This window comes from Onychomys torridus, chromosome 4 (genome assembly GCF_903995425.1).
Source record: "Onychomys torridus chromosome 4, mOncTor1.1, whole genome shotgun sequence".
In the NCBI taxonomy this organism is placed as follows: Eukaryota; Metazoa; Chordata; class Mammalia; order Rodentia; family Cricetidae; genus Onychomys; species Onychomys torridus.
In genome coordinates, this window is record NC_050446.1 from 14,715,558 (window position 1) to 14,741,238 (window position 25,681).

Below are 25,681 nucleotides of genomic sequence, written 5' to 3' on the forward strand. Positions count from 1 at the left end.
CACTCATAGTACACCCAACACCTGCAGGCTGTTAGTCTCCAACTGTGGGCACAGATGGAAATCAATTGCTCCTGGTTTGTCTCCTTGGCCTTTGTTCTGTGGCTGCTGTGCTAACAGGCAGAGCCATATGCTGAGAGCATGCTGTGCGCATGTGCATGCATGGGCACATGCGCATGTGTTCTCTATGAGCTGATGCCAGCCTGACATTTTCTCTTGGCATACTCTAAGGAAAGCGTGTACCACCCCAGCCTTCCTGGTGCGGAGGCGGTTGTGGCAGGCAGCCACAGGGCAGAATGACCAAAGAGCTCTGTACCAGCTGGAGGGACACCCCCCCCCCATTCTCTGCAGTACCTGGGAGGTTGTTGATGTAACCCCCATCCATCAGCAGGTGTCCATCCTTGGGGTCGCAGAGAGGGGGCATGTAGCCTGACAAGGACATGCTTGCACGGACATACCTCCACAGAGAGCCTGGGGCATCAAGAAGGTCTGGTGGGAAAATGGCTAGGAAGGAGCCTTCCCTGCCCTCTGTGGTCCTTGTCCTCCACTGGAGACTCAGAGCCTTATCTCTGTCAGTCTGAAAGCCCACAGATCCTACCTCTAGGGAGAACACTAAGCTTGACAGACCACCACCAGACCTCTCATCCCAGAGGGCTTTGACATGAAAAGAGATGGCACTGAAGTAATTCTCTGTGGTCCCCAGATATCCCACTTTACGCAAGTAAAGACTCCTGTGCCAGAGTACATCCCTAATTCTGCTCCTTTCCCAGAGGCCCTTTTATCCACCTGATATCCTCACCCCTGACTGCCCTACTTCACCTAGTGTGCCTATGGGAGAGACATCCTCTACCCACCCTATGCAAATGTGCCTGTGACTCTTGCTTCCTTTGTAAGACCCTCCATGCCTTCATGGAGCTCCCTGTCCACACTCCTGTACTGAGATCTAGAGTGCTGACCCCACTAAGCTGACCCTATGGTGTTTTGGGCTGGGGAAAGCTCTCACCATCTGTGTGAACCCGCATGGCAGAGGCTGTGATGTCAGTGGTGATGGCAAAATAGGGGAGCCACAGGTCCTGTGGGGAGGGCAGGGGTCAGAGGAAACCTCTTCTCAAACTGTTCCCTGTCCCACACTGGCAAGGCCCATCTAGGGACAGATGAACATAGAGAAAGCAAGATGGTATCAAGGTCACTGAGCATGCCAGGTGTGGTGGGGACACACCTCAATCTGCCGGTCTCGGAAGATGCTGCTGATGCTGCTATTGAAGCCAGTTCCAGAAAACATAGATGTAATTGGGTAGGTCAGGTCCAGTATAGTCTTCACCATCGATGTCATATCCTAGAGACATGGGAAACCTTTACTGAGGAAATCACATTTCTGCATCAAAACACAGGCAGCCAAGAGAATCCACAGGTCCCACTACCTGAAGTTTCAGGAAAGTACTCCCTGTGTGGTTGAGCCTTAGTGTATGCAAAGAGGCCAGCAGAAGCTCCTGGAGCTTAGATGCTAAGAGCCTCACATAGCTCCATGACTTCGGTCCTTTCCTCACACAGCTATACCTTGAGCACCCTTGAGGATACCAGCAGATCTTTGTGCTTTGGGCATCCAGATTTTCCTACACAGTGGAGTGAGCACTAGGCTGGACAGAGCCACCAGCTCTAGACCCTTCCATAGGACTAATGAGTGACAAAGAAAACAAGGAATATGACAGCTTGAGATTCTGCCCAGGGCCTGGACCCAGGGAAGCCGCTGGACAAATCACCCCATCGCCATCCACCTCTTTAGCATGGTGGGTAGGTATGTCCATAGCTCCATCCCCATTATGTCCAGCAGTAACCTCCTGTAGAAAGCCACCTTGGCAAGGTCCCACAGCTTAGTTCACCCTCAGGATGGTGGCCTCGAGGACCAGCCCAAAGTGCCCTGACTTCTATTGCTGCTCCCCAGCAGCAGATGAACAGGAGGAGGGAAGGAAAGACACTTCCCACAGGCCCTGGGCTGGGCTTTCCAGCCCATGACTACATTCTAAGCTGTTCTATAGCAACTGAACATATTTTCCTGTGGTCACTGCTCTTAGAGGCCACCCCCAGTGATTGCTGACATATCACTAAGGACAGGCTCTCTTTTTTGATGGCCACCCATTCCATGGAAGAACTATTTCTGGACAGAGAGCCTCAGGCTGTGTCCTTAGCTTTGTGAATTCAGCAGATAGCCCACTCCTCAGCTTCTGCATGAGGATGACCAATTTTCTTTTCTTTGAAAAAGGAGAGCACAAAATCTTTTGATCCCACGCATGGTTTCAGCAGGGTTCCATTTGTTCCACTGGAGCAGCCCAGCCTCGAGAAGGCTCTCAGCTGCCTGCTGGCAAGACAGACTAAGGGCACCTGCTCTGTTTCCTTTGATGCTGTTGAAGGCTTTGATTCTGATTCTGGGGTCCATTTATGACAAGGCTGGACTAACAGCAGAGAAGTCACATCTCCTGTGCAGCCTGGAGCCCACACTCCTCAGCCCCTCCTGGGTTGACTCATACCAAGACAATACTCCCTGCTCCAAAATCATCTAGGGCTAGGGACCAGGCAACAGGGAATGTTTCCCAAGCATGTTGGAATGATCCATATTAACCAATCTGAAGCTGCATACTGCCTTGCCTTTGCCTCAGAAACTGAGGCATGGCTGGGCAGTGGGAGAATCTTGGAGCAATTGGGGGAGGGATTAAATGTGATCAACATATACTGTATGAAATTCTCAAAGAACTAATAAAAAAAGTAAAAAAGACATGGAGTTGGGAAGAAGACACGTTGGGGAGATTATGGGACAGTTGGAGAGTGTTAAGTGGGAGGGAGATATGATCATATTTTATTATATACACATATAAAATTCTCAAGAATGAAAAAATAAAATAAAAAGAAGCCTGAGGCCTGTCCTCTTTCCTGATCTTGACTGACTCTAGTTCTGTCTTGCCTGCTTGCCCACTCTAGCCCTGGTGTAGCTATATCTCGTTTCCAGAGACAATAGGATCCACTAGCTCCCCTTCACTGGCATGGCCCTCCATGTTGTCACCCGGTAAACCCATCAGTTAAGACTAGAGCACAAAGCAGACCACCTCCTACTACCTGCCTTAAGACCACACCCCCACCTACCTCAGGCCACCTCCTGTCACCTACTTCTGGCCATCTCCCACCATCTGCTGAATCTTTTACTGCTTTATGCTCTCCCTCTGCCACACAGGCCATGCTCCGACCTACATGCCTGTCTCCTTGAAACTAGAACCTTCTTGAGGGTGGAGGGTACCTGCTTACCTCTGCCCACTGCTTGGCCCGGATCCGAATCTGGCTGTAGCTCCGCTCCTCAGCAAACAGAGCACCCATGAAAGCCCCAATGGAGGTCCCTCCGATCATATCCACTGGGATGCCACACTCTGCTAGGGCCCTGAGGATACCCACCTGGGCACAGCCTCTTCACCAGTAAGAACAAAGAAAGAAAACAAGCACCAGAGTCAGGTCAGCCCTTGAACTACATGCCCTGTGAGCCTCAGAGGCGCTGCCCACGATCTGACTGTTCCTCCCTCTTCCAAACCTAAAGCTTGCATGACCACAGACAATGGAGCAAAGAGGAAAGGCTCCTAGAGGGAGTCTAGATATAATTTAAAATCCCTCTCTCGGGAGGCGCACAGGTGACTGTGGGGCTGAGACAGGGAAGGAAGGCTTTTACTAAGGAGAGGCAGTGGGTGGCTGCTTCTATCCACTGCTGATTCCAACAGAGTGTCACAGAGGCTGAGAGGCTGAACAGGCTTTACCACACTTGTGGGTGTGGGAAAGTAGAAATGAGAGTCCCCTAGGGAGAAAATAAAAGGGTCCTGGTAAACACTGAGGACTGCCTGAGGAGTTAAGCAAAGCAGAAATGAACCGGCCCCCATAAAGACCAGAAATTCAGTTTCCCACTTTTTCAAACCAGGCTAACATTCTGACCTAAAATCTCAAAACCAAACATAACAAGTCACAGGAGAAGAAAAGACCTCACGACAAGACAAGATTAAAACAAACAACAAAAGTGGACCGAGGGAGGGGCCAGAAATGGTAGAGTACTTGCCTACCATACGTACACTTGGTTTGGTCCCCACTACCATACACACTAAAAAAGGCATAAACAAGCTGGGCATGGTGGCGCACGCCTTTAATCCCTGCACTCTGGAGGCAGAGCCAGGTGGATCTCTTGTGAGTTCGAGGCCAGCCTGGACCACAGAGCGAGATCCAGGAAAGGTACTAAAGCTACACAGAGAAACCCTGTCTCAAAACACCAAAAAAAAAATTTTTTTTTAAAAATCAAAGGTATACACAGTCTGTGTTTGGCACCAGAGGTGTGGATGAACAAAGTGTTGTTTGTATGTCTGAATATATTAGTATGCTTAGTAAAAGAGGGAGACACACAACAGATATATGGCTCCAGTTCAGGTATCTTGCAACATGCAAATTCATGAATATGGAAAGTAGAAAGAGTTACCAGAGGTTTCAAGGAAGTGGAATGAATGTGTAATAAATACAGAGTTTATTTAGGATGTTGAAATGTTCTAAAATGGATAGGCCTGACAGCTGTACAACAATGTGACCATATTTCATTGTACTATAATGGTTAAAATATTCATCTATTGTGTATATATCTAGCACATAAAAAAGAACAATATGCAATACCAGAGCTACACCCTCACAATGGAACTTCATGAGGATTATGGGAGTGAGGGGTAGAGGCAGAGCCACAGGCAGATGAGGGTGCACAGTGACCAACAGACGTAGGTTATTTGAGGGTTAGGATGTCAGTAATCTAAAACTTAAGGAAATACACAATTAGTTAGCTAGGAACACTACTTAGGATCACAGAAAAGTCAATATCCAAAAGGAGTTGAAAGTATTTGTTTCTAGGAAGTCTACAGACTTGGCTCTGGGAAGGGCAGGCAGAGGACTGTTTCTGGTGTGCCTTGCAGAACCACTCAGCTTTTAAGTATACCTTAAGCCAAATGGTAGACTCTTCAAAAATACTGCTGGCCTGACCTGCAAACCAGGAGCAGGTCTGCATCTAACTGTTCTAAGTTTCTACTATCCAGGCCCACAGAAAGGACCAGGGCCTCCCTACTGACAATGTCACACCTCTCCTCTAGGCCAGGGCCCCCACAATCCAGGATACAAGGAGCACATGGGGGTGGGGTGGGGTCACTTCACTACACACTGAGCAGAGCCACAACTCAGCTCATGGTGGGCCAGCTCCAGAGCAACCCTCCTCCTGGGAGATGTGGAGTCTGACACGGTCCCTTCATGCACATCTGGATCACTACTTCATCCTCCTCATGATGCTCTGAGGCCCCACTTCTTTTTTTTTTTTTTTTAAAGATTTATTTATTTATTATGTATACAGCATGTATGACTGCAGGCCAGAAGAGGGCACCAGATCTCATTAAGGATGGTTGTGAGCCACCATGTGGTTGCTGGGAATTGAACTCAGGACCTCTGAAAGAGCAGTTGGTGCTCTTAACCTCTGAGCCATCTCTCCAGCCCGAGGCCCCCCCACTTCTTTCAGCTCAGAAGGATCAGATGACAACTCAGGACAGGAATTACACGGGCTAAAATTCCTTTAAAGAACCCAAAGCCTAAAGACCTGAAGGATAATCCTCTAGTTCATGGGCAGAGCAGGTCATTCCTCCATAAAGAATATATTAAACTGGGAAGAACCTCATGGGGAGCCCAATGGAGAACTGGCCAAGGACAAGAACAGACGATGTTCAAAGAGGAGACACATGGCTAACCAAACAAATGCATCTAATAAACACAGGCAGTCGGATAACACACACATTTTCTTCTACCAAACTGGTAACAGTGAAATCCAGAACACTTGGGCTATAAACACACATGTGCCCAGACACTCTGGCATGTGGACCACACCCTTGCCATCCATGGGGACTGTTTCTTGAGGATACTAGAGTGGTCCAAGAATCTTTTCATCTGTGGTGCCATACTACCATCTTCCCCATGCTCAGGGTAAAGCCTTTGGTAGAAACTGTCACCCCACACATGCAGCACACAGGTGGATGGGGGCTCACCTTGCTCCACCCCCTCCAAGCACCAAGGCAATGGCATTGCCTGTCAGCACCCGTGCCAGGCGGGAAAAGTCTGAGTGCCGGTCTGGTGGTCGTTGGAAAATTCGTGTGTACATCTCAACCTGAGAGGAGCCAAAGGAAAACAGAGGTTTGTGCGTTTCTCCAGTTAAACTTCTGCACGTCTGATCTGATTCAAATCCTATCCTCTCCAGGACACAGGACACTTCATTAGCACCCAAGTGCCTGACAAGAGTCCAAGCTCACTTAAGGGGTGCTGGCAGAGGACAAACAGACCTAGAGGAAGCTTCTAGACTGCCTAAGACCACAGAGCCCCTCAGGATGTCCTCACAGGAGTCTCTCCACTGGTCCTTGTGTAGACAGTGCTCTTGGGGACATATGGTCCCAGCAGGGGCGCAGTCAACAGGGTGCTGTCCATTGAGCTGTGGGTGTTGAATGGTCTACAGCATGTGGACAGCCCCAATGCTTCCCACCACCTAGTTTTCACATTCAGCCCAAAGAACTAAAGATGGCCTGAGTTTTAGGATTGTATCTGCTTCTGCTCTGAAGGGATAGCATAGTGACCTAACCATGAGATCTCTTTGGGGCCTCAACTAAATGTGAGACTCTCAGCCTTGAATCCTGAACCTAAGTCAAGCCCAGATTCCTGAGTTCACTGGTTCCCATGTCTGGATGGCCTCTCTGTGCCTGTGCCTCCACCATGCTGCGCCTTCCTTCATCTGCAAGGTAGCCCAGGAACTCCAAAGTTACGGTCACAGAGTTCAGAGGCAGAACAAGAACCCACCAGCCCTGATGCTACATAAAGGGAAGAAAGCCGGTTCCAAATGTATGCTGGGGGCCAGAGTCAGGGCTGAGTCCCACTGGGCCAGCCCACCAGGCCTCACCAACTTGGGCAAGCTCCTCTTAGAGAAGACACGGCGTGGGCAGCGCAGGTGTAAGTGCCCCGAGCACCAGCTCCGCATGTTGAGCCACTCCACTGTGCGGGCGGGCCCCGGGCCCTCCTCTCTGTGCAGCAAGATTAGTTGCTTCTGGGCACGCACAGCTGTGTTCTCCAACATCCGCTCCAGCTGGAGGAGAGTAAGGCCTGGTCAGCAAATCCAGGTAAGCCTGAGGACTGATCACAGTGCAGAACCAAGGACACCACAGTTATCTCCAAGGTCAACACTCAACACTGCCCTGATGGCTGGCCCCAGAGAGGTCAGTGTGTGACAGGTCTAGTTAGTAGCTGGGCTATAAAGATGGCTCATTCTGGGGCTACTAACCCCCTGACCACATGGTCCACTTCACTGTGTGTGCCAGGTGGCCAACATGGCTGCAAGGGTGCTGGGGGTAGGAGACAGAGTGCTTCCTCCCAGGTTTCAAATACTGCCTTGTGAATGTATGCTGTGACCTTCACAGATGATGCACTTTTGGGGCATCTGCCTTACAAAATAGCACTGCTCCTGCATAATGGGAACACACACGAGAGGGGGTGACTTTAGCTGCTCCAGGATTAGACAGGCAGGGCAGAAGCTTGAAATCAGAGCCAAAGTGGAACAGAGAGGAGATGGGAGCACTGACTCAGATGAAGAGGTGTCACTTCATACTATTTAAAGGAAATGAATGGACTGAAAGTGTTCATTCCTGGGAAGGACAGGGAGCTCTGCAGCCATTCACAAGGAAAACTGAAAACAACAACCAGGTAAGCAACTTGGCAGCATCTAGTAAGTGCAAACATATCCTTTGGGGTCAGCAACTTGAAAGTATCTCAAGATAACTTGTACTTGCTTGTTACTGTGAAGTAACTGGTGGAGAATGCATGGTGGGCGCTCACAAGTGGAAAACCAAACAGCCATAAAAACGGATGGAACAGTGGGATCTTTATCAAAATCCTAGGTATTGATAGGAAAGTAAATTTCATGTGGGATTGTGGTGGCACACGCCGTTAATCATAGTGTGTGGAAGGCAGAGGCAGGAGGATCTCCAGATTTGAGGCCAACCTGGTCTATATAGTTTCAGGACAGAGAAGGCTACACAAATAAACCTTGTCTTGAAAAATCAAGACAAATAAACAAAAAAAAAAAAAAAAAAAACCAAATAAACAGTAACTTTGGAATGAAATAAAACAGGGCACCATTTCTATATAATCTTTTGGAGTGAATACAGCAAAGGTCTCTAAAGAGTGGATGGCAAATATGTGGGTCCTCAAATTTTCCACTAAAGGAAAGATAAACAGGGTTCTGGGATGGAAGTCTCTCTGAGCACTCACCTCGCCTACTGTTGGCTCTTGCTCACCCAAACCCACAACGAGGATGCAGTCAGCCTGGCGGATGCAGCGCTGGGTCCAGGGTGTGAGTGTGCTGTCTGCTTGATAGAGCACAATCCGGTGGATGTCCTCCTGCTGCCCCAGCCAGCTAGACAGCCGGTACTCATGGATGCTGAAAGACAGAGCCAGCATCTCACCTTTAAAAAAATTTAACTAAAAATTTAAAAATAAGTTTTTTTGAGACAGAGTTTCATTATACAGCACTGGCAGGCCTGGAACTCCCTTTGTAGACTAGGCTAGCCTCAAACTCACAGAGATTAGCCCACCTCTGCCTCCTGAATGCTGGCACCTCACCTTCTGTGGGGTCTAAGGCTCCTCATCTTCATTAGCACCTCTCACACAGAGCAGCAGAGGGGGTTTGGAACTGGGCGGTGGAGCAGAGGCTGTGGCCAGGCCTAGAGGCTGGGGGCTTGAGAGAAGCTGAGATGCATAGCTGCCTGCATGATAAGGAGGGCCTGGTTGTCTCCTGGGACCTCTGATGGTACCCAAGCACGTATACAGAGTAGAGGGTACAGCTGCACGAGGACCCTGCTGGAATGTGCAGACACCAAGGCACAGGGGTAGTGAGGTCCATCTCAGGACCATGCCAGGACAGCTAAGAAAGAATTTAGGCTGACTAAATTTCTCTACATGGGACTACAGGGGACCGGAAGCGCACCTGTCTAGAGCCGCAGAACCGAGGCGTTGTTTGATGTTGTCACTGGTCAGCAGCAGGACGGGACCTGAGAACAACCACCCATTTCAGAAGTCTGTCCCAGCAGGCTACCTCTAAGGACAAGCAAAGGACAACAGTGTTCACACCATGTCCCGAGCTCAGCTCCCTGGGAGGGACTTCTGGCAATGGGGATGAGGCACGTTTTCAAGCTGCCTCTCCAAATCTGGGTCTCCTGCTGACATACGAACCAAGTCTTTGCAATCCTACCATCATGTGTGTGGACACAGGCTGGGCAAGGACACATGCCACAGTAAAACGTGAAATCCTGCCATTTCCCAAAGCCACATCTAAAGTGGCCTGGATCCAAATCCAGTCATTCACATACAGACGCCAAGCTTTCACATCCATGCCTCCCAAGTTAGTCAAGGAAAGGTCAGATGTGGCTCAGATGCCATGCAGAGTGGAGAGCATCGGTCACTCACAGGAAGCTGCCTCAGGAGTATACTGGCCTTAGGTGGAAAAGGGCCTAGCAATGGGAAAGCCAGTAATAATATACAAGGAGACTTAAATCATTCTTTTTTTTTTTTTTTTTTTTTTTACTGTGTTTTGCCTGCATTTATGACTGTGTGAGGGTTTTGGATCCACTGGAACTGGAGTTATAAACAGTTGTGAGCTGCTATGTGGTTGCTGGGACTTGAACTCGGGTCCTCTGGAAGAGCAGCCAGTGCTCTTAACCACTGAGCCATCTCTCAAGCCCCTTCAATTTTTTGTTGTTGTTGTTGTTTTGTTTTGTTTTCTGAGACAGGGTTTCTCTGTGTAGTTTTGGTGCCTGTCTTGGATCTCGCTCTGCAGACCAGGTTTAAATCATTTTTAACAAGCCAGCCATGGTAATCCAGCCTTTAATCCCAGCACTTAAAAGGCAGAGGCAGGTGGATCTGTGTGAGTTCAAGGCTAGCCTGGTCTGCATGCTTCCAGTTAGGCTAGACTAGAGCTACATAGTTAGAGACTGCCTCAAAAAAACCAACAAAAAATCATTCTCAACAAGCTCATCCAAGAGTGTGCAATTAAGAGCTAATTCATGCTGGGCGGTGGTGGTGCACACCTTTAATCCCAGCACTTGGGAGGCAGAGGCAGGCCCATCTCTGAGTTTGAGGCCAACTTGATCTACAGAGTGGGTTCTAGGACAGCCAGGGCCACCCAGAGAAACTCTGTCTCAAAACAAACAAACAAACAGGCTAATTCATAAGAGTGAGCACGCGCACACACACACACACACACACACAAAACAGCGTCTTAGGCTGGCCTTGAACTCCTAAATTCAAGCAATTGACCCAGCTCTGCCTTTCAAGTAGGTGGGACTACAAGCAAACACCACTGCATCTGGCAATGGTATCATATTTTAATTAGAAGCTGTTTCTTAGAGGCTACAGAATAAGTGTATCTTTACAGTTGGGAAGGCTACTGGAATGTGGCAATCACAACTCTTAAATGAAACTGTACAAATGTAGCCAGGCATGATGGCACCTGTCTGCAGAGGGAAGTGAATCTCTGGGAGTTCCAGGCCAGCCTGGTCTACACAGTGAGTTCCAGACCAGCCAGATATACAAAATAAGACCTTGTCTCAAAAAAAAAAAAAAAAATTAAACAACAACAACCAGAACAACAATAACAGAAAAAAAGTGGAAATTTTTTAAGCAGGCAAACCTGTCCCACTACAGAGGTGCAAAGGGCAGCAGGTCCTATAGGCAACCTGGACAGCAGCAGATGGGCAACACATTTTCTCTACCTCCTCCTGTCAAGAGGCCTTCCTGCATAAGATAGATGGTATCTTCCTACATAAAACAAGGAGATGCTGGTCTGACCCTAGGCTAGATCCGTTCACCCTCAGGGTACTTCTCCTGTCTAAACTCCTGTGCTAGATCTGGAAGCCATCAAGGAGAGTAGAGCTCCCTGATGTAGTATTCTAGGCTCTCACAGCCAAGGCTTCCAGCCCTTCCCATTAGATGCTGCTGCTGACCATGTCTCTGTCTGCCAAAGGCTCTGGGTTCTGTGTAGGGGGGCTGGAGGCTTCTTCCTACAGAGCACTGGTAGGCAAGTCTAGGTGAGGGGAGCCTCTGACCTCACTGGAACCAGGCATTCCAAAAGTCAGGAGACTCACCAGAACTATTAGTCTCCACTCTACAGGGTGTAGCCTAAAGTCAGCCAGGTTGCTAGGCCAGGTCCCTGCTGGCTGGACAGCACTGAATCCAGAGGACAAGGGCACAACACAAAGCTTCCACAATAAAAGAACACTTCTCAGCCTGGATTCCTCACAAGCATAACGCCCTTGGAAATGAAAGGAACGTGTCAAAGGCAGCCACCAACTCAAGGCAAAAGCGGGCACAATGTGGCTTTTCTTTCTTTCTTTCTTTCTTTCTTTTTTTTTGTTGTTGTTTTTTGTTTTTTTTGTTTTTTTGAGGCAGGGTTTCTCTGTGTAGCTTTGTGCCTTTCCTGGAACTCACTCTGTAGCCCAGGGTGGCCTCGAACTCACAAAGATGCACCTTCCTCTACCTCCGGAGTGCTGGGATTAAAGGCGTGTGCCACCACCGCCCGGCCACAATGTGGCTTTTCTAAATGTGGGTTCTGGTTCAACTGACAGGACGGTTCTCCAGATGATCTTGAACTTGCCACTTCTCCCCTTTCTTTCTTGTAATTCTCAAGAATCATCATGGGATGCGCTGGCCCCTGAGAGAGGGAGGGGCAGGTCAGGAGAGCTGGGCTCAGCTCCTGCTCTTAGACACAGGATATTCTCCAACACTCTGACCCAGCTATTCCTGTCCCGTGGGGTATAATACCCAAGGCAGGATGCTTTCCATGTTCCTGAGCAGCCTCTTGAACTCCAGGGACCAGCTGATAATGAACCAGTGTGCCTGTTGTTCCTTGCTGCCCACCCCAATAAACTTGCTCTGGTGTTGTGTAGCAATTTCCTCCTAAATAAAACCTCCCATCTTAGAGGGAAGCTCATTAAGACACAGGATATTAAAAGGAGCTAAAGCAACAGATATTATAAGGGGAGAGGAAGTATTCCATCCTCTAGGGGATTTGTACAACTCACATAATTCTAGGAAGTCACTGAAACTAACCAGATTCACTAGGTTCTTCCCTCTCCAAGGGTATATAAGCAGCATGAACTGCTGAGATTCTCAGACCAGCTGACTGGCCTAGCAGAGGCAAATAGATCAGCCCAGTTACCTCAAAGAAGCAGAGACAAGCTGAGCTACCTGAAAAGGATGCTCTTCAACATGGTAAGCTGCCTATAAGGTTATGTAGTGAGCTGTAGGTTTTCAGATTTCATAGCTGTCACCCATGCTGGGGCAGGCTATTGGTGATGCAGCTGTCTTTGAGTAATTTCTGCTCCTGTAAGTAACCCTTCACCCATATTCCTGTAAGAAACAAAATAAAACTCACTGGTTCACCAAGTTAGACTCTGGAGGTATCCGTACTTTAGCTTGTCATTGGTTCCCTATCTGGGTTGAGTAGTGAGCTACTTGTCCATGTTTTGTTGTGGAATATCTGTACATTGTATGAAGATGTATTGCTGTGATTGATGTAATACAAAGCTGAATGGCCAATAGCTAGGCAGGATGTATAGGTGGGACTTCCTGGCAGAGAGAGAACTCTGGAAAGTAGAAAGGTGGAGTCACCAGCCAGACAGAGAGAGGAAACAGAAGGTGCAAGATGGAACAGAGGTAATACCACCTAGAAGAATGTAGACTAACATAAATGGGTTAATTTAAGTCATAAGAGCTAGTTGAGACAAGCCGAAGCTAAAGGCCAAGCTTTCATAATTAATAAGAAGTCTCTGTGTCATTATTTGGGCTGGTGATCCAAAGATAGTCCAACAAGAAAGCTGGCTACAATGTGTCCCCAGGAACATCACAGACATGTGTGCACCTTGTGTGTGAGCATTCTCTCTCACCAGGTTCAGACCAGCTGATAAGCAGAGCATTGTTTGGAGATGGAACTCAAAGACATGATCTAAGAGATAAATAACCAGTAAGGTGTGTTTGCATTATATAAAAATTCCTGCTCCGGAAAAGCCACTGCTGAGTGAACGAAATGACAAGACACTGACCAGGAGAAACTATTCACAAAAGGAGTGTCTTATGGAAAACTGTTGTCTAAAATAGGTACAATGGACTCTCAAATTTCAACAATATGAAAACAACCAGGGAGGAACCTGGAGAGATGGCTCAGCTGGTAAAGTACTTGCCATGCAAGCCTAAGCACCTGAATTCAGACCCCCAGCACCCACGAAAAACTCCAGGCTCACCTGCAGTCCCAGCACTGGCAGGACAGAAACAGAGGACCCCGGGAGCTTGCTAGCTAGCTGGTCTAGCTGAACAGTGATGCACAGAAGAAAAAGCACATGTAAAAGTATCCCGTATCACACAGCCTAAGGGAAAATACAAAGATCAGTGGTTTGCAGGGTTGGCTTGAGACAAGGGATGAGCACACCGAGCACCCTTAGGGCAAGTGAAAGCACTTTGAGTGGTACTGTAGTGGTGAACACACATCGTCACTCACACCTAAGCCCACAGAACAGCAACAGGGGTGACTCCTCATGCCCACTCTGCCCCTGGGCGGTGGTGATGTGATGACAGAAGTTCCATTCTGGAAAGGAGTGCTGATAGTGAGGATGGCTGGACACGGTGAGGGCAGGGAACACACGTGAAATTCGTGTATCTTCCCAATTTTGCTTTGATCCTACAACTCTTCAAAAACCTTTTTTTTTTTTTGGAGTCAAAGTCTTTCTATAGCATGGTGACTGGCTTAGAACTCGCTCTGAAGACCAGGCTGGCTTAAATTTGCAGCAGCCTTCCTGCCTCTGCCTGCCAGCTGCTGGGATTACAGGTGTGTATCACCACACCTGGCTTTAAAAGTGAGTCTCCTTTCCCACCAGCCTCCACAGTAAGAAAACTAATAGCCCAATTAGCCAACGAGAAAAAGGGACTGGGATGTAGTTGAAAGTGCTCACTTGTTTAACATGTGTGAGGCCCTGGGTTCTACCCCAGCATTCAATAAAACAAACAAAAACAGAAAGAAAAAAAGCAAGCAAGCAGAACATATGAACAGACATTTCACCAGAGAATATATACAGGAAGCAAATCTGTACATGTTGGTTTAGTGTCATAAACCAACAGAGAAAAGCAAATTAAAATTAGGGCATATGGTGATACACACATTTAGTCCCAGCACTCAGGAGGCAGAGGCAGCAGGATCTCTGTAAAGTCAAGGCCAGCCAAGGCTACAGAGTAAGACCCTGCTTCAAAAAAAAAGAAAAAAACAAAGCAAACAACAAAAAGAAGAGCTGAAGAAATGAAAGCGGTCCAGGCCAGCCAAGACAACATAGTGAGACAATGTCTCACAAAGTTAAAAGTTAAGTAAGTAAGTAAATAAATAAATAAAATTAGAGCATGCTATCACTATGCCCCTATTAAAATAGCTAAAATTAAAACAGGAAGGAAACTGGCCCTGCACACATTGCTGGTGGGAATACAAATGGTATAGACATTATGGAGAAAGCCTAGCAGTTTCCTATTAGACTGAACATACTCAGGCTCCAGAGAAATGAAAATTTATAGGTATAAAAAATCCATCCATTACATGAATGGTCACAACAATTTCATTCACAATATTCCCAAACTGGAAACTATCCAAACACCCTTCAATCATGAGTAGCTGCATAAACTGAAACAAGCCTTCAGTGGTGTGAATACACCACAGCGATCAAAAGAAAGCAAGTCATGTTTGCTTTGGCAGCATATACACTCAAACTGAATAAAAATAATACTGAGATTAGCATGGCCCCTGAACAAGGATGATATGCCAATTTGTGAAGGTTCCATATTTTAAAAAAAGGAAGAAAATCTCACACGGCCACATGCTATGATTCTATTTTTATGAATTTGTCAGAATGACAAAAATCAGAGATTAAGGAGAGTTGTTTGGAGAAGGGTGTTGACAGAATGTGGCAGCTTCAAAGTGGAAGGGCTTCTATGGCAATGAGAGCTTTGCAGCATTGGTATCGTCCTGGCTACCAGGATATGCTGTGTCAAAGGAGGGAGCACATGTGGAGATATACTGTGTACCCTAATAAAATTTTCCTGAAGATCAGAGAACAGAACAAGTCACTAGATTAAACATAGAAGCCAGGCAGTGGTGGCACACACCTTTAATCCTAGCACTTGGGAGGCAGAGATCCGTTTGGATCTCTGTGAGTTCAAAGCCACCCTGGCCTACATGAGATTGATTCAGTCTGGAGAGAAACAGAGCCAAGCAGTGGTGGCACACATCTTTAATCCCAGTACTTGGGGAGCACACACCCTTCAATGGCTGGGCAGAGAAAGGTATATAAGGCATGAGGAGACAGGAACTAAAAGCTTTTGTAAGAAGCATCCCTTTCTGCTAGAGGCTTTTTCAGGCTGAGAAGTCAGTCCTAGAGGTAAGAGCTGTCTTGTTCTTTTGTCTCTCTGATCTTTCAGCATTTCCACCAATACCTGGTACCGGTTTTTTTATTAAAAGACCATTTTAAGATTCATGTTATAGTCATATGTGCATTCACATACAAACATGTGCATGTATACATACACCAGAACAGTTAATGAGTCTGGAGCTGACCTTTAGAGTAGTCTTAGCATCATGTGTGGTGTTATCATAGGGGACACTGGTAAAGGTCATGGGGGCCTTTCTTTACTTAGACATTTCTTGTGATTCTATAATTATCTTGAATTTAAAAAGTTTTCTCCACAGAGCAACTTGACACTGCACTGGATGCAGCCCGAACAATCTGACCAATGTCACCAAAAATGAACAGGACTTTCTATACACCAGCAATATGGATTGCAAAACAAAGATCAAGACTATCATACAAGCTGGGTATGGTGACACACACCTTTAATCCCAGCACTCTGGAGGCAGAGCCAGGCAGATCTATGTGAGTTCAAGACCAGCTTGGTTTACACAGAAAATTCCAGGACAGCCATCTACACAGTAAGTGAGATTCTGTCTCAAAAAACAAAACAACAAAAACCACAATATTTTAAATTATGTATGCTACATTAAGTTTTTATTTTAATAATAATTTATAAGCCAGGCAGTGGTGGTGCACGCCTTTAATCCCAGCACTTGGGAGGCAGAGCCAGGCAGATCTCTGTGAGTTCAAAGTCAGCCTGGTCTGCAGAGAACTACATAGAGAAACCCTGTCTTGAAAAAAACAAACAAACAAAAAAGAATAGTTTATAACTAATAAATACTATGGTATCTTTCAATTTTATAGATCTTTGGTTTGCATTATTTAATGTTTTTTTTTTTTTTTAAATCAGCGGTTCTCAACCTTCCTAATGCTTTGACCTTTTAATACAGGTCCTCATGTTGTGGTGACCCCAACCATAAAATTATTTCAATGCTACTCATAACTGTAATTTTGTTACTATTATGCATTGTAATGCAAGATATCTGATATATGACCCCCAAAGGGGTCATGATGCACAGGTTGAGAACCATTGTTTTATATAATTTAAGTATCTATAGGGTAGAGGAAGTGTTTGTGCTGTTCTGAAATAGATTATTATTATTATTCTATTAATACCTTATTTTATGATCATTGGACATAACCACTGCATCCACTATTATACCACTTTACGGAGACATTCCTGAAACTTTTACTATAACCTACCATGAGTAGATATCATATGCTCACTCGAAATTACATAAAAATTGTAAATAAAATGTGGCAATGAATGGACTGAAGGGTAAACTGTATGACTCAACAGGCCACACCACAGCCTCCACAACAAGATTCTTCTTTTTTGTTGTTGTTTTATTTCTTTATTTTGTTTGGTTTTCAGATTTTCTTTTAAATTTGGTTTTGATTATGGGGGAAGGTTTCAAGGGCAGAGCAGATGCAAGGAGACAGGGAGATTAGGATTGGAGTGCAAGATGTGAAATCCACAAAGAATCAATACAAGTTTTTAAAAACTGTTAAGAAAAACAGAATACCTTATGAACTTGGATATTTTCAAGAATTCTCTTGAGTTTTAATTTCTTATTCTTAGATTCTCCAATTTTAAACATATATTTATTTATCTCCTTATGTGGGTTGGGTGCTCATGAGTGTGGGGGTGGGAGTGTTACTTGTAGGAGCTCATTTTCTCCTTTCCCCTGTAGGTCCTGGGGATCAAACTTAGGTTGTCAGGCTTGGTGTTAAGACGTCTTTAACTGCTGAGCCATCTTGCCAACCCTAGCCTTTAAAATTTAACAGCTTCTTCCTGATGGATGATCGGCTCTGGGTTTCATCTAGGACTAACATACTCCAGCTGTTGGCCCAGAGAGTGGTCGAGTTCTAACTGACCCCCTACCAAAGCTACCTGATCCCGTCCAAGGACATTTTCTATCAGGTCAGTAAGCTCCATGGCCATCTACTCCCATACCTACTCAGCAAGCAGAGTGCTGGCATACACTTCTAGCAGGCTCAGAACCTAAAACTATAGACCTGTGATGGGGGGATGTCAGTACAGAGGACTCTCCTAATGTCTTTGGGTCCCTCCATCTTAAGGGTTTCTAACACATCATATACTATTACATACTCTCTGCCTGTGAAGATCTCAAGGCCTGGAAATTCCTTAATGTGGAGGGCTCCCTCAGAGTACAGCCTCCCCTGGATAGAGGGTAGGTAGCCCACACAGTTCCTGAGGAACTGATAATGTTTACCTTCAGGACCTCTGTGCAGCTTACCTATGGCACTGAGGGCATGCTGGAGTTCCAGAGCAAAGGCAGTTAGGGGCACATCCTCAGATACAGGCATTGCTGCTACCGTGGACAAGTTGCCAGGTGGGTTCCCCAAGTCCCATTTGCTGCTTGCTGTGTGAAGCCCAAGCTGGTGACCTGTAAGGATAGAACCAAGAATCAACTTGGAAGGCTGGGACACCAGCAGAACAGCTATGGTTACAGATGACACAGGGTGTCACCAAGAAGGACCGGGGTCTGTTTTCAGTCTCACAGGCCCTTGATCAATACCAAAATGGATGTGCTCTAGTTTTGGCCCAGCCATAAGTTATTTTGATCCTCCAGAGCTTGGGAATTCAAGGAGCAAGAAAATTTAAGAAATTTTCTGCCAGATGAGAGCACCCCCACACCTCAATGGTCTCACTATGTAGCCTTGGCTAGCCTCAGATCCACCTCTCATAATGGTGTGTGTATGTATATATATGTATACCATTGCTCTTTATAGTTTTTTGTTTTTAATCACTCTAGAATCCGTAAGCTCAGAAGGTCAACAGACGCACCTTTATAATCTTATCCACATGGGATTCCAAAAACCAAAGGAAGCAGGAATAAAGGAGGAAGGTCATTCTGGGGCAGGGGCAGGGGCAGGGGCATCCTAGAGAGACACCAGAAGGGACACCTGAAGGAGAAATCGAAGCAGGCAGAGCCTCCTTGAGACCAGGATATCCAAGGGTCCAACAGAGCCTCACCCAGACACCCAGAGGGCCTGGACCTCCTCCCAGGCCTTACTCAGCTGCAGGGACTGTGGACCACTCAACTAACACAGGGGCAAGACCAAAGACATTCTTTTTTGCTATCCTGTAGTAAAAGATCCTGGTACAAGTTCTTCTCCAATACAATGTTCTCCTCTTGAAGGGGCCCCTCCTGCATCCACAAAAGATGGCTGAGCATAGGGTTTCCTGGCATTGTCATGCTATGGGCTCCCTGGCCACTGGTGGCCTACCCTCCTCTACAATGTCCCTCTCACTCCTGACCTTCCTTTTTACTCTGACACAGACAGACCCATCTTCAGGCCTGGGCTGCCTGTCTTCCTTAAGGGCAGTTTCCAAATGCCTGGCTTCTTCTCTGCTCCTCACCCCAGGAACAGCTTCCAGAAACTATCAGATACACAGTTCTAATTGGTTGGACATATGTCTGCACAGACTGACTTAGAAGTCTGGTGCAGAGCTACAGGTGGAGGGAGCTGCAGGGATATATGGAGCCCCATTCAGTGACCTGTAGGCACAGAGCCAGGAATCAATTTGTAAAGCTGGGCCACTGCCTGGAAGCCCCCATGTTTCCAGATGACATAAGGTACAGGACAGTAAGAGAGAGAGAGTTTAGGAAGGGTTTGCCATTCCAAGCAAACCTAAGAGCAGGGGGAGAGGGGGAGAGATAAGGAGCCACACTTAGGCTGTGATAAGCAGAAACAGCCGGGCGGTGGTGGTGCACACCTTTAATCCCAGCACTCGGGAGGCAGAGGCAGGAGGATCTCTGTGAGTTTGAGGCCAGCCTGGTCTCCAAAGCGAGTTCCAGGAAAGGCGTAAAGCTACACAGAGAAACCCTGTCTTGAAAAACAAAAAATAAAAACAAAAACAAAAAAAGATAAGCAGAAACAAGTCTATAGTCTTAAGAGGATACATGCATTTCACCTACACACACACATAATACATATGTAATACATACATCCTCATAGATAATACTACATATATCACACATATACTACACACACAATTCACATATATCTTACACACAACATATATATACCATATATACAATTTGCATACATATCACCCAGACACCATGTATATTCCACACACATAACTTATACATATACTTCATATATACCATATGCGCACCAAGATATTCACAGCAATATTGTTTAAAGTAGTTGGGAAGGCCAGGGATAGTGGTGACACCTTTAATCACAGCACTCAGGAGGCAGAAACAGGAGAATCTCTGTGGGTTTGAGGCCAATCTGGTCTACATAGTGAACTCAAGGCCAACCAGGGATACATGACAGGGATAACCTGTCTCAAGAAACAAAACAGAACAAAAACTCCACAACAACAATAACAACAAAAACAAAAACAAAAAATAAACAAAAATAGAGCTAAGGAGAGATATTTGGTAATGGGATAAATAGCTAAATTAATGACCCTCTTAGCTATCAAAAAATAAAACACATCTTTAAGCCAGGTGGTGGTGGTGGTGGTGGTGGTGGTGGTGGTGGTGGCGGCAGCGGGCGGCGGCGGCGGCACATACCTTTAATCCCAGCACCCAAGAAGGCAGAGGCAGGTGGATCTCTGTGAGTTCCAGGCCAGCCTGGTCTACAGACGATATCCAGGGAAGCCAGGGCAACACAGAGAAACTCTGTCTCAACAAAAATAAAACAACAGGGGGCTGGAGAGATGGCTCAGAGGTTAAGAGCACTGGCTGCTCTCCCAAGGGTCCTGAGTTCAATTCCCAGCAACTACATGGTGGCTCACAACCATCTGTAATGAAATCTGGTGCCCTCTTCTGGCTTGCAGGCATCCATGCAGGCAGAACATTGTATACATAATAAGTAAATCTAAAGTAAATAAAACCCCACATCTTTATATAGTGGTGAGAAAAGTTATTGAGTGAAATGCTATAGTTACAGCTTTGGTCACAAGGCCTAAAATGGGTTCTCTTTGATACCACCTTCTGCAGCTGTCTGTGCCTCACTCAAAGTGAACTGATGGTCGGTCCTAAGAGCCTCAGGGTTCCTCTGATAGCTCCCATCGCTTCCTGGATTCCTCCTTGCCCTGCCCCTTCCTCTGCTCCCCTAGGTCTCCATCTCCCAGGCCTATGGAAGAAGGCCTTCTTTATTTACTTCATCCTCATTCATTAGCTCCAGTGGAGAGGACTATGGCCTTCTAACAAGGCAGTTCCCACCTCCCAAGTGGCTTTCCCATCACATGTAGAAATGGGTGTTGTGAGGCAGTGGGACTTCCACCCAGAAAGCCCACAGGAGGCACCAAGCAGTCAACTGTCCTCTGCTCAGGTGTATGCTGCTTCCACAAACTGAGTGGATGTTTACCGCTCTGGTAATTGGGAGGAAACAACACCTAAGTAACAACTAAGTCACTAAAGCCCCGAAGCCCACAGCCCAGAGCACCACCCAGAAGCAGATGACAATCACTGCCACAGCAGCGATCTGAGTATCCCTTCCTCGGGTAGCGTCCTCTACAACAGGTCTTCCTTGGGGACTCCCTTCTCGCTCTCATCTTTCTTTCCATCGACCTCAGATGTCAGAACCCTGTGTTTTAGTAGAGCCAGCATGGAGCTCTACTGTTAGCTCCATGGAGCTCTTTGTCTTCAGATGAGGGGCTTAGGAAGTCTTTGCTGCGGTCTAAAGGGAAGTGGAGTGAGGGACCCCTCATCTGGAGCTCTAATGACTGCAGGATGCACGCAGCTCTCTCGATTCCACAGGTCAAGGAAGGAGTCCTGTCCTAGGAGGCTGCCTCTACAAACCCTCTCCAGCTTGAACACAAAGCAGCCTTTCTATCTGGCAAGCAGAAGCCCTGCCCTGGCCAGAGAGGGGAGTGGAGAAAGCTATCTTCAGCTATGCCTGTGTTAGGCAGATCAGAATCCAGAGGATCGGAACAAAGGACGGCACAGAACTCCGGCAATCCTACCGTCTCAAGGAAACATCGGCTGGCCAAACAAATCATAGTCCAGAAAACTAGGGCAGCACCCGATCTATGAATACAAACACACCAACGGCCACAGAAGATTTACATGCGAATATAATATTCAAAAGTAGATATTTGTTTTATTCAATGTAGTATATATATTTAAAAATTCAGTATATTCCAATTAGCAGGTACACCAAGAACAAGGAATTTCTTTCTTTCTTTCTTTTTTTTTTTTTTGAGATAGGATTTCTCTCTGTGTGCAGCCCTGGCTATCCTGGAACTTGTTCTGTAGACCAAGCTGATCTCAAACTTAAAGATCCAACTTTCTCTGCATCCTGAATGCTAGGATTAAAGATATACACCACCTCAGCGCTGGAGAGATGGCTCAGAGGTTAAGAGCACTGGATGCCCTACCACAGGTCCTGAGTTCAATTCCCAGCAACTACATGGTGGCTCACAACCATCTACAATGAGATCTAGTGCCCTCTTCTGTATACATAATAAATAAATAAATCTTAAAAAAAAAAAAAGACATACACCACCTCTACAGCAAGGAATCTTAATTTGAATGAGAAAAATCAGTCAACAGACAAAGTAACAGCACAAAGGTTAGAAGTATTTGCTAGGAACATGAAATACAACCACTCACAGCCAGCCATCATGAAATCATGAGCATTTCAGAAACAAACAGAAACAGAAAACTTAGTAAAACAAAGAAGAGCCAAAACACAACAACAAATAAAATGTTCTCTGGGGCAGGAGTGACAGCGGAACACACTCGTGATCCCAGGAGTCACAGCGGTACACACTCGTGATCCCAGGGGTCACAGCGGTACACACTCGTGATCCCAGGAGTCACAGCGGTACACACTCGTGATCCCAGGGGTCACAGCGGTACACACTCGTGATCCCAGGAGTCACAGCGGTACACACTCGTGATCCCAGGAGTCACAGCGGTACACACTCGTGATCCCAGGGGTCACAGCGGTACACACTCGTGATCCCAGGGGTCACAGCGGTACACACTCGTGATCCCAGGAGTCACAGCGGTACACACTCGTGATCCCAGGAGTCACAGCGGTACACACTCGTGATCCCAGGAGTCACAGCGGTACACACTCGTGATCCCAGGGGTCACAGCGGTACACACTCGTGATCCCAGGAGTCACAGCGGTACACACTCGTGATCCCAGGAGTCACAGAGGCACACACTCGTGATCCCAGCAGGGGACTACTAGACTAAGAGGGAGCCCAGAGCAGGATGGAAAATTCTAGGTCAGTCTGGGCTATATACTGAGTCAGAGGCCAGCCTGGGATACACAGCAAGTTCCTGTCTCCAAATAATAATAACAACCAAAAAAAAATATTTTTAAACCACTTTGTATAGGCCAAATAGGAGAATCAAGGTGACAGGAAAGAGCAAGTAATATTGAGGACAGACCAAAGTAACAATTCTATTTGAACATCACAGAGACAGAAAGATAAAAAAGTGAGTGACCAGTGCCCCAGATACCTCTGCGACAATAACAAAAGGCCCAGCATTCATGACACTTTGTTTTAAGAAGAAAAGAAAGAATGCAGGGTTGGAAGAAGATGTGAAGAAAGAAAAGCTAAGAATTTCCCAAATTTGCTAAAAGATATAATCTATAGGTTAAAGCAAAATTAACTCCAAAGGCATAAATCCAAAGATTTTCCAATTTCTGAAATGTAAAGGCGAGGATAATTTAAGGGCAGGTCAAGTGTCAGTTATCTGACATCCCTGAGGCCAGAGTGCGTTGGAGTTCTGGTCTTGTCAGGTTTTAGAATGTTCCCAGTCTGTTGGTTAAACATTCCTCATCTGAAAGTAGCAAATGCTCCAAAAGTCAGAACTTCTGAATGCTGACGTGACACTTCAAAAGTTTTGGATTTTGGATTTCAGATTTTTAAAGGCAAATGTTTGGTTCTCAAGGCATGTAGAAGTAATGGTTAAGACACATCTCAAGGGCCAGTGAGATGGCTCATTAGTTAAGAGCACTGGCTATCATTCAGAGGTTTAATTACCAGCACCCACATGTGGCTTACAACTGTCTGTAACTCCAGTTTCAAAGGATCTGACACCCTCTTCTGGCCTCCAAGGGCACTGCATGCATGGAGTGCACAGACATATGCAGGCAAAACACCCAGACACATAAAAACAAATCTCAAAAACAAGAACAACAAAACCTACAACGGCTGGCCTTGATCCAGGAAAGGCACAAAAATACACAGAGAAACCCTGTCTCGAGAAACCAAAAAAAAAAAAAAAAAAAAAAAAATTAAAATAAAAATAATAGTATTGGAACAAAATTAAAATATAAGGTAGTAGACATAAATTCTAATAGAGGAGTTACATTAGAGGTAAGTGGTCTAAATAATTAAAAGGTAAAGATTACCAGAAGAATAGTTAAAAAAACTTGGCCTCTCACTATGCCTTCCTTTAAGAAGCTTACTTCAAACATAATGGTTAGACAGGCTGAAAGCACAGTAAGAGAGAAATCATATGTATTGAACAGTATGGTGTCTCTCCTAAATTCATGCCCACTCAGAACTTCAGAATGTAATCTCACGTGGAAAAAGCCTTAAAGATTGATGAAGTTAAGATGAATCCATCCTGGAGAAGGACCGTGGTTTTCCACTGCTGTGTGCACACTGTAAGCACAGACAGTTTGCTTAACATAATACTTAAAATACCAGGATGTGATCCAAATGACAAGGTGCGCAGAGTAAAGAGCTAAACAGCAGCACGTTTAGCCACAATGTGTCCTCTCAACAGACATGCAGTACTGCACACCAGTCTCAGGCATGTCTAAAGCTTGTGCGTCTATACAGGACCGGGTCACAAATGAGCTAGCCTGGGAGAGCTAGTGGAAAAAGACACTAAGGTGAGCACAGGGGGCAGGACCAGAGGTGTGCACACAAGTGTACAATGGCCACCTAGCAGGGAACATGGAGGTGGAGGCAGGAGAGAGCCATGAACTCCGAACAGCACAGGGCCAGAGAGCAATATCAGAGATCCAGGAAAAGAAGACAGTCCTAGAATACACAGTGACCAGTGGCCCCCAAATTAGGGGCACTTGGAGCTGGAAGGAAACCAACATGCTCTGGTGGAGTTTTAATTCCTGACGCCCTAGTGATTTCACCACCGTTTACACTTGGCACATGACAGACAGACTACGGCAGCCTCTAACTACACCACTCTTCCAGAGGCTTCACCCTCTATTTCCTTTTTCTAACCACTGACGAGAATAGAAGGCAGATATATCACACTTCTTCTCACAAATAGTTGAGCCTCCCTCTGTGCTGCCCATGTTGAGACACATCTTGGCAAAACATGCTGGCACTGTCAGAATCTAAGCCCTCTTTACTCAGAGTTGTGCTTGGTGGGGGTTTGTGGATGTTTTCAAGAGTCATGCAGCACAGTATCCCACAAATGCTCCAGAGGTCTGCCCCGGTGGCTTCCTGCTTCTTTCTTCTACCCCTCAGGGGAAGCAGAGGGGTTGGGGGGGGTGAGGGGTGGACTGAGGAGGTGTTGAGACTCACCTGTTGCAGATCCCTGCTGGAGACTGCCTAAGATCTTCTCACCCAAGAGATGAATCAGTCGGGTTACAACCTTGGGGTAGAGGAAGAAGGAAAATCCAAACCACACCGTTAAATGGCAAAAGGCTGGGGACTGAAAAAGTCACAATGATGTTCACACAGCACACTGGGTCTGCGCTTTCAAAATTGTCAGTGACTGGAAATAAATATGCACTATGGGTGACAGGAGCCCACGCACAACTTTCTGGTTGCCGGATGAGACAGTGAGAGATGGCCTAGACATGCCTATTGGGATTGTCCTGCTGACATTAACTGATGTGGGAAGAGCCATCTTAACTGTGGACAGGACCTGGGTTTTATAAATGGAAAAGCGAGATGAGCACCATCACGCATGTACTCATTGCTCTCTGGTCTTGATTACGGATCGGACATAACAGATGCCTTCCCTAGCTCCTGTTGCTGTGGTTTCTCTACTATGAGGGACTGTGAGCCAAAACAAAAACAAAAACAAAAAACAAACAACAAACATTTTCCCTTTGAGTTGCTTTTGTCAAGGTATTTTTACCACAACAAAAGGAAAGAAATTAAATTACCAGGAAAAAGG

General features: G+C 46.3%; 1 protein-coding gene and 1 non-coding gene across 2 annotated transcripts in view; one reads left to right on the plus strand and one right to left on the minus strand.

Annotated features, from left to right (window-relative positions):
• Pnpla7 (patatin like phospholipase domain containing 7) overlaps positions 1–25,681 on the minus strand; it is a 64,416-nt gene that overhangs the window by 2,831 nt on the left and 35,904 nt on the right. Inside the window, exons 14-23 of the mRNA XM_036184201.1 lie at positions 25,081–25,150; positions 17,831–17,980; positions 9,059–9,122; positions 8,344–8,512; positions 6,980–7,162; positions 6,081–6,199; positions 3,292–3,448; positions 1,217–1,333; positions 1,001–1,070; positions 352–468 (exon numbers count right to left, since the gene is read on the minus strand). Of these exons, the coding sequence (XP_036040094.1) occupies positions 352–468; positions 1,001–1,070; positions 1,217–1,333; positions 3,292–3,448; positions 6,081–6,199; positions 6,980–7,162; positions 8,344–8,512; positions 9,059–9,122; positions 17,831–17,980; positions 25,081–25,150 (1,216 nt within the window). The remainder of the gene's footprint in view (positions 1–351; positions 469–1,000; positions 1,071–1,216; positions 1,334–3,291; positions 3,449–6,080; positions 6,200–6,979; positions 7,163–8,343; positions 8,513–9,058; positions 9,123–17,830; positions 17,981–25,080; positions 25,151–25,681) is intronic.
• Positions 14,846–14,949, plus strand: LOC118583255. The gene has a single exon (XR_004944845.1). It is a non-coding gene; the product is annotated as a U6 spliceosomal RNA (small nuclear RNA).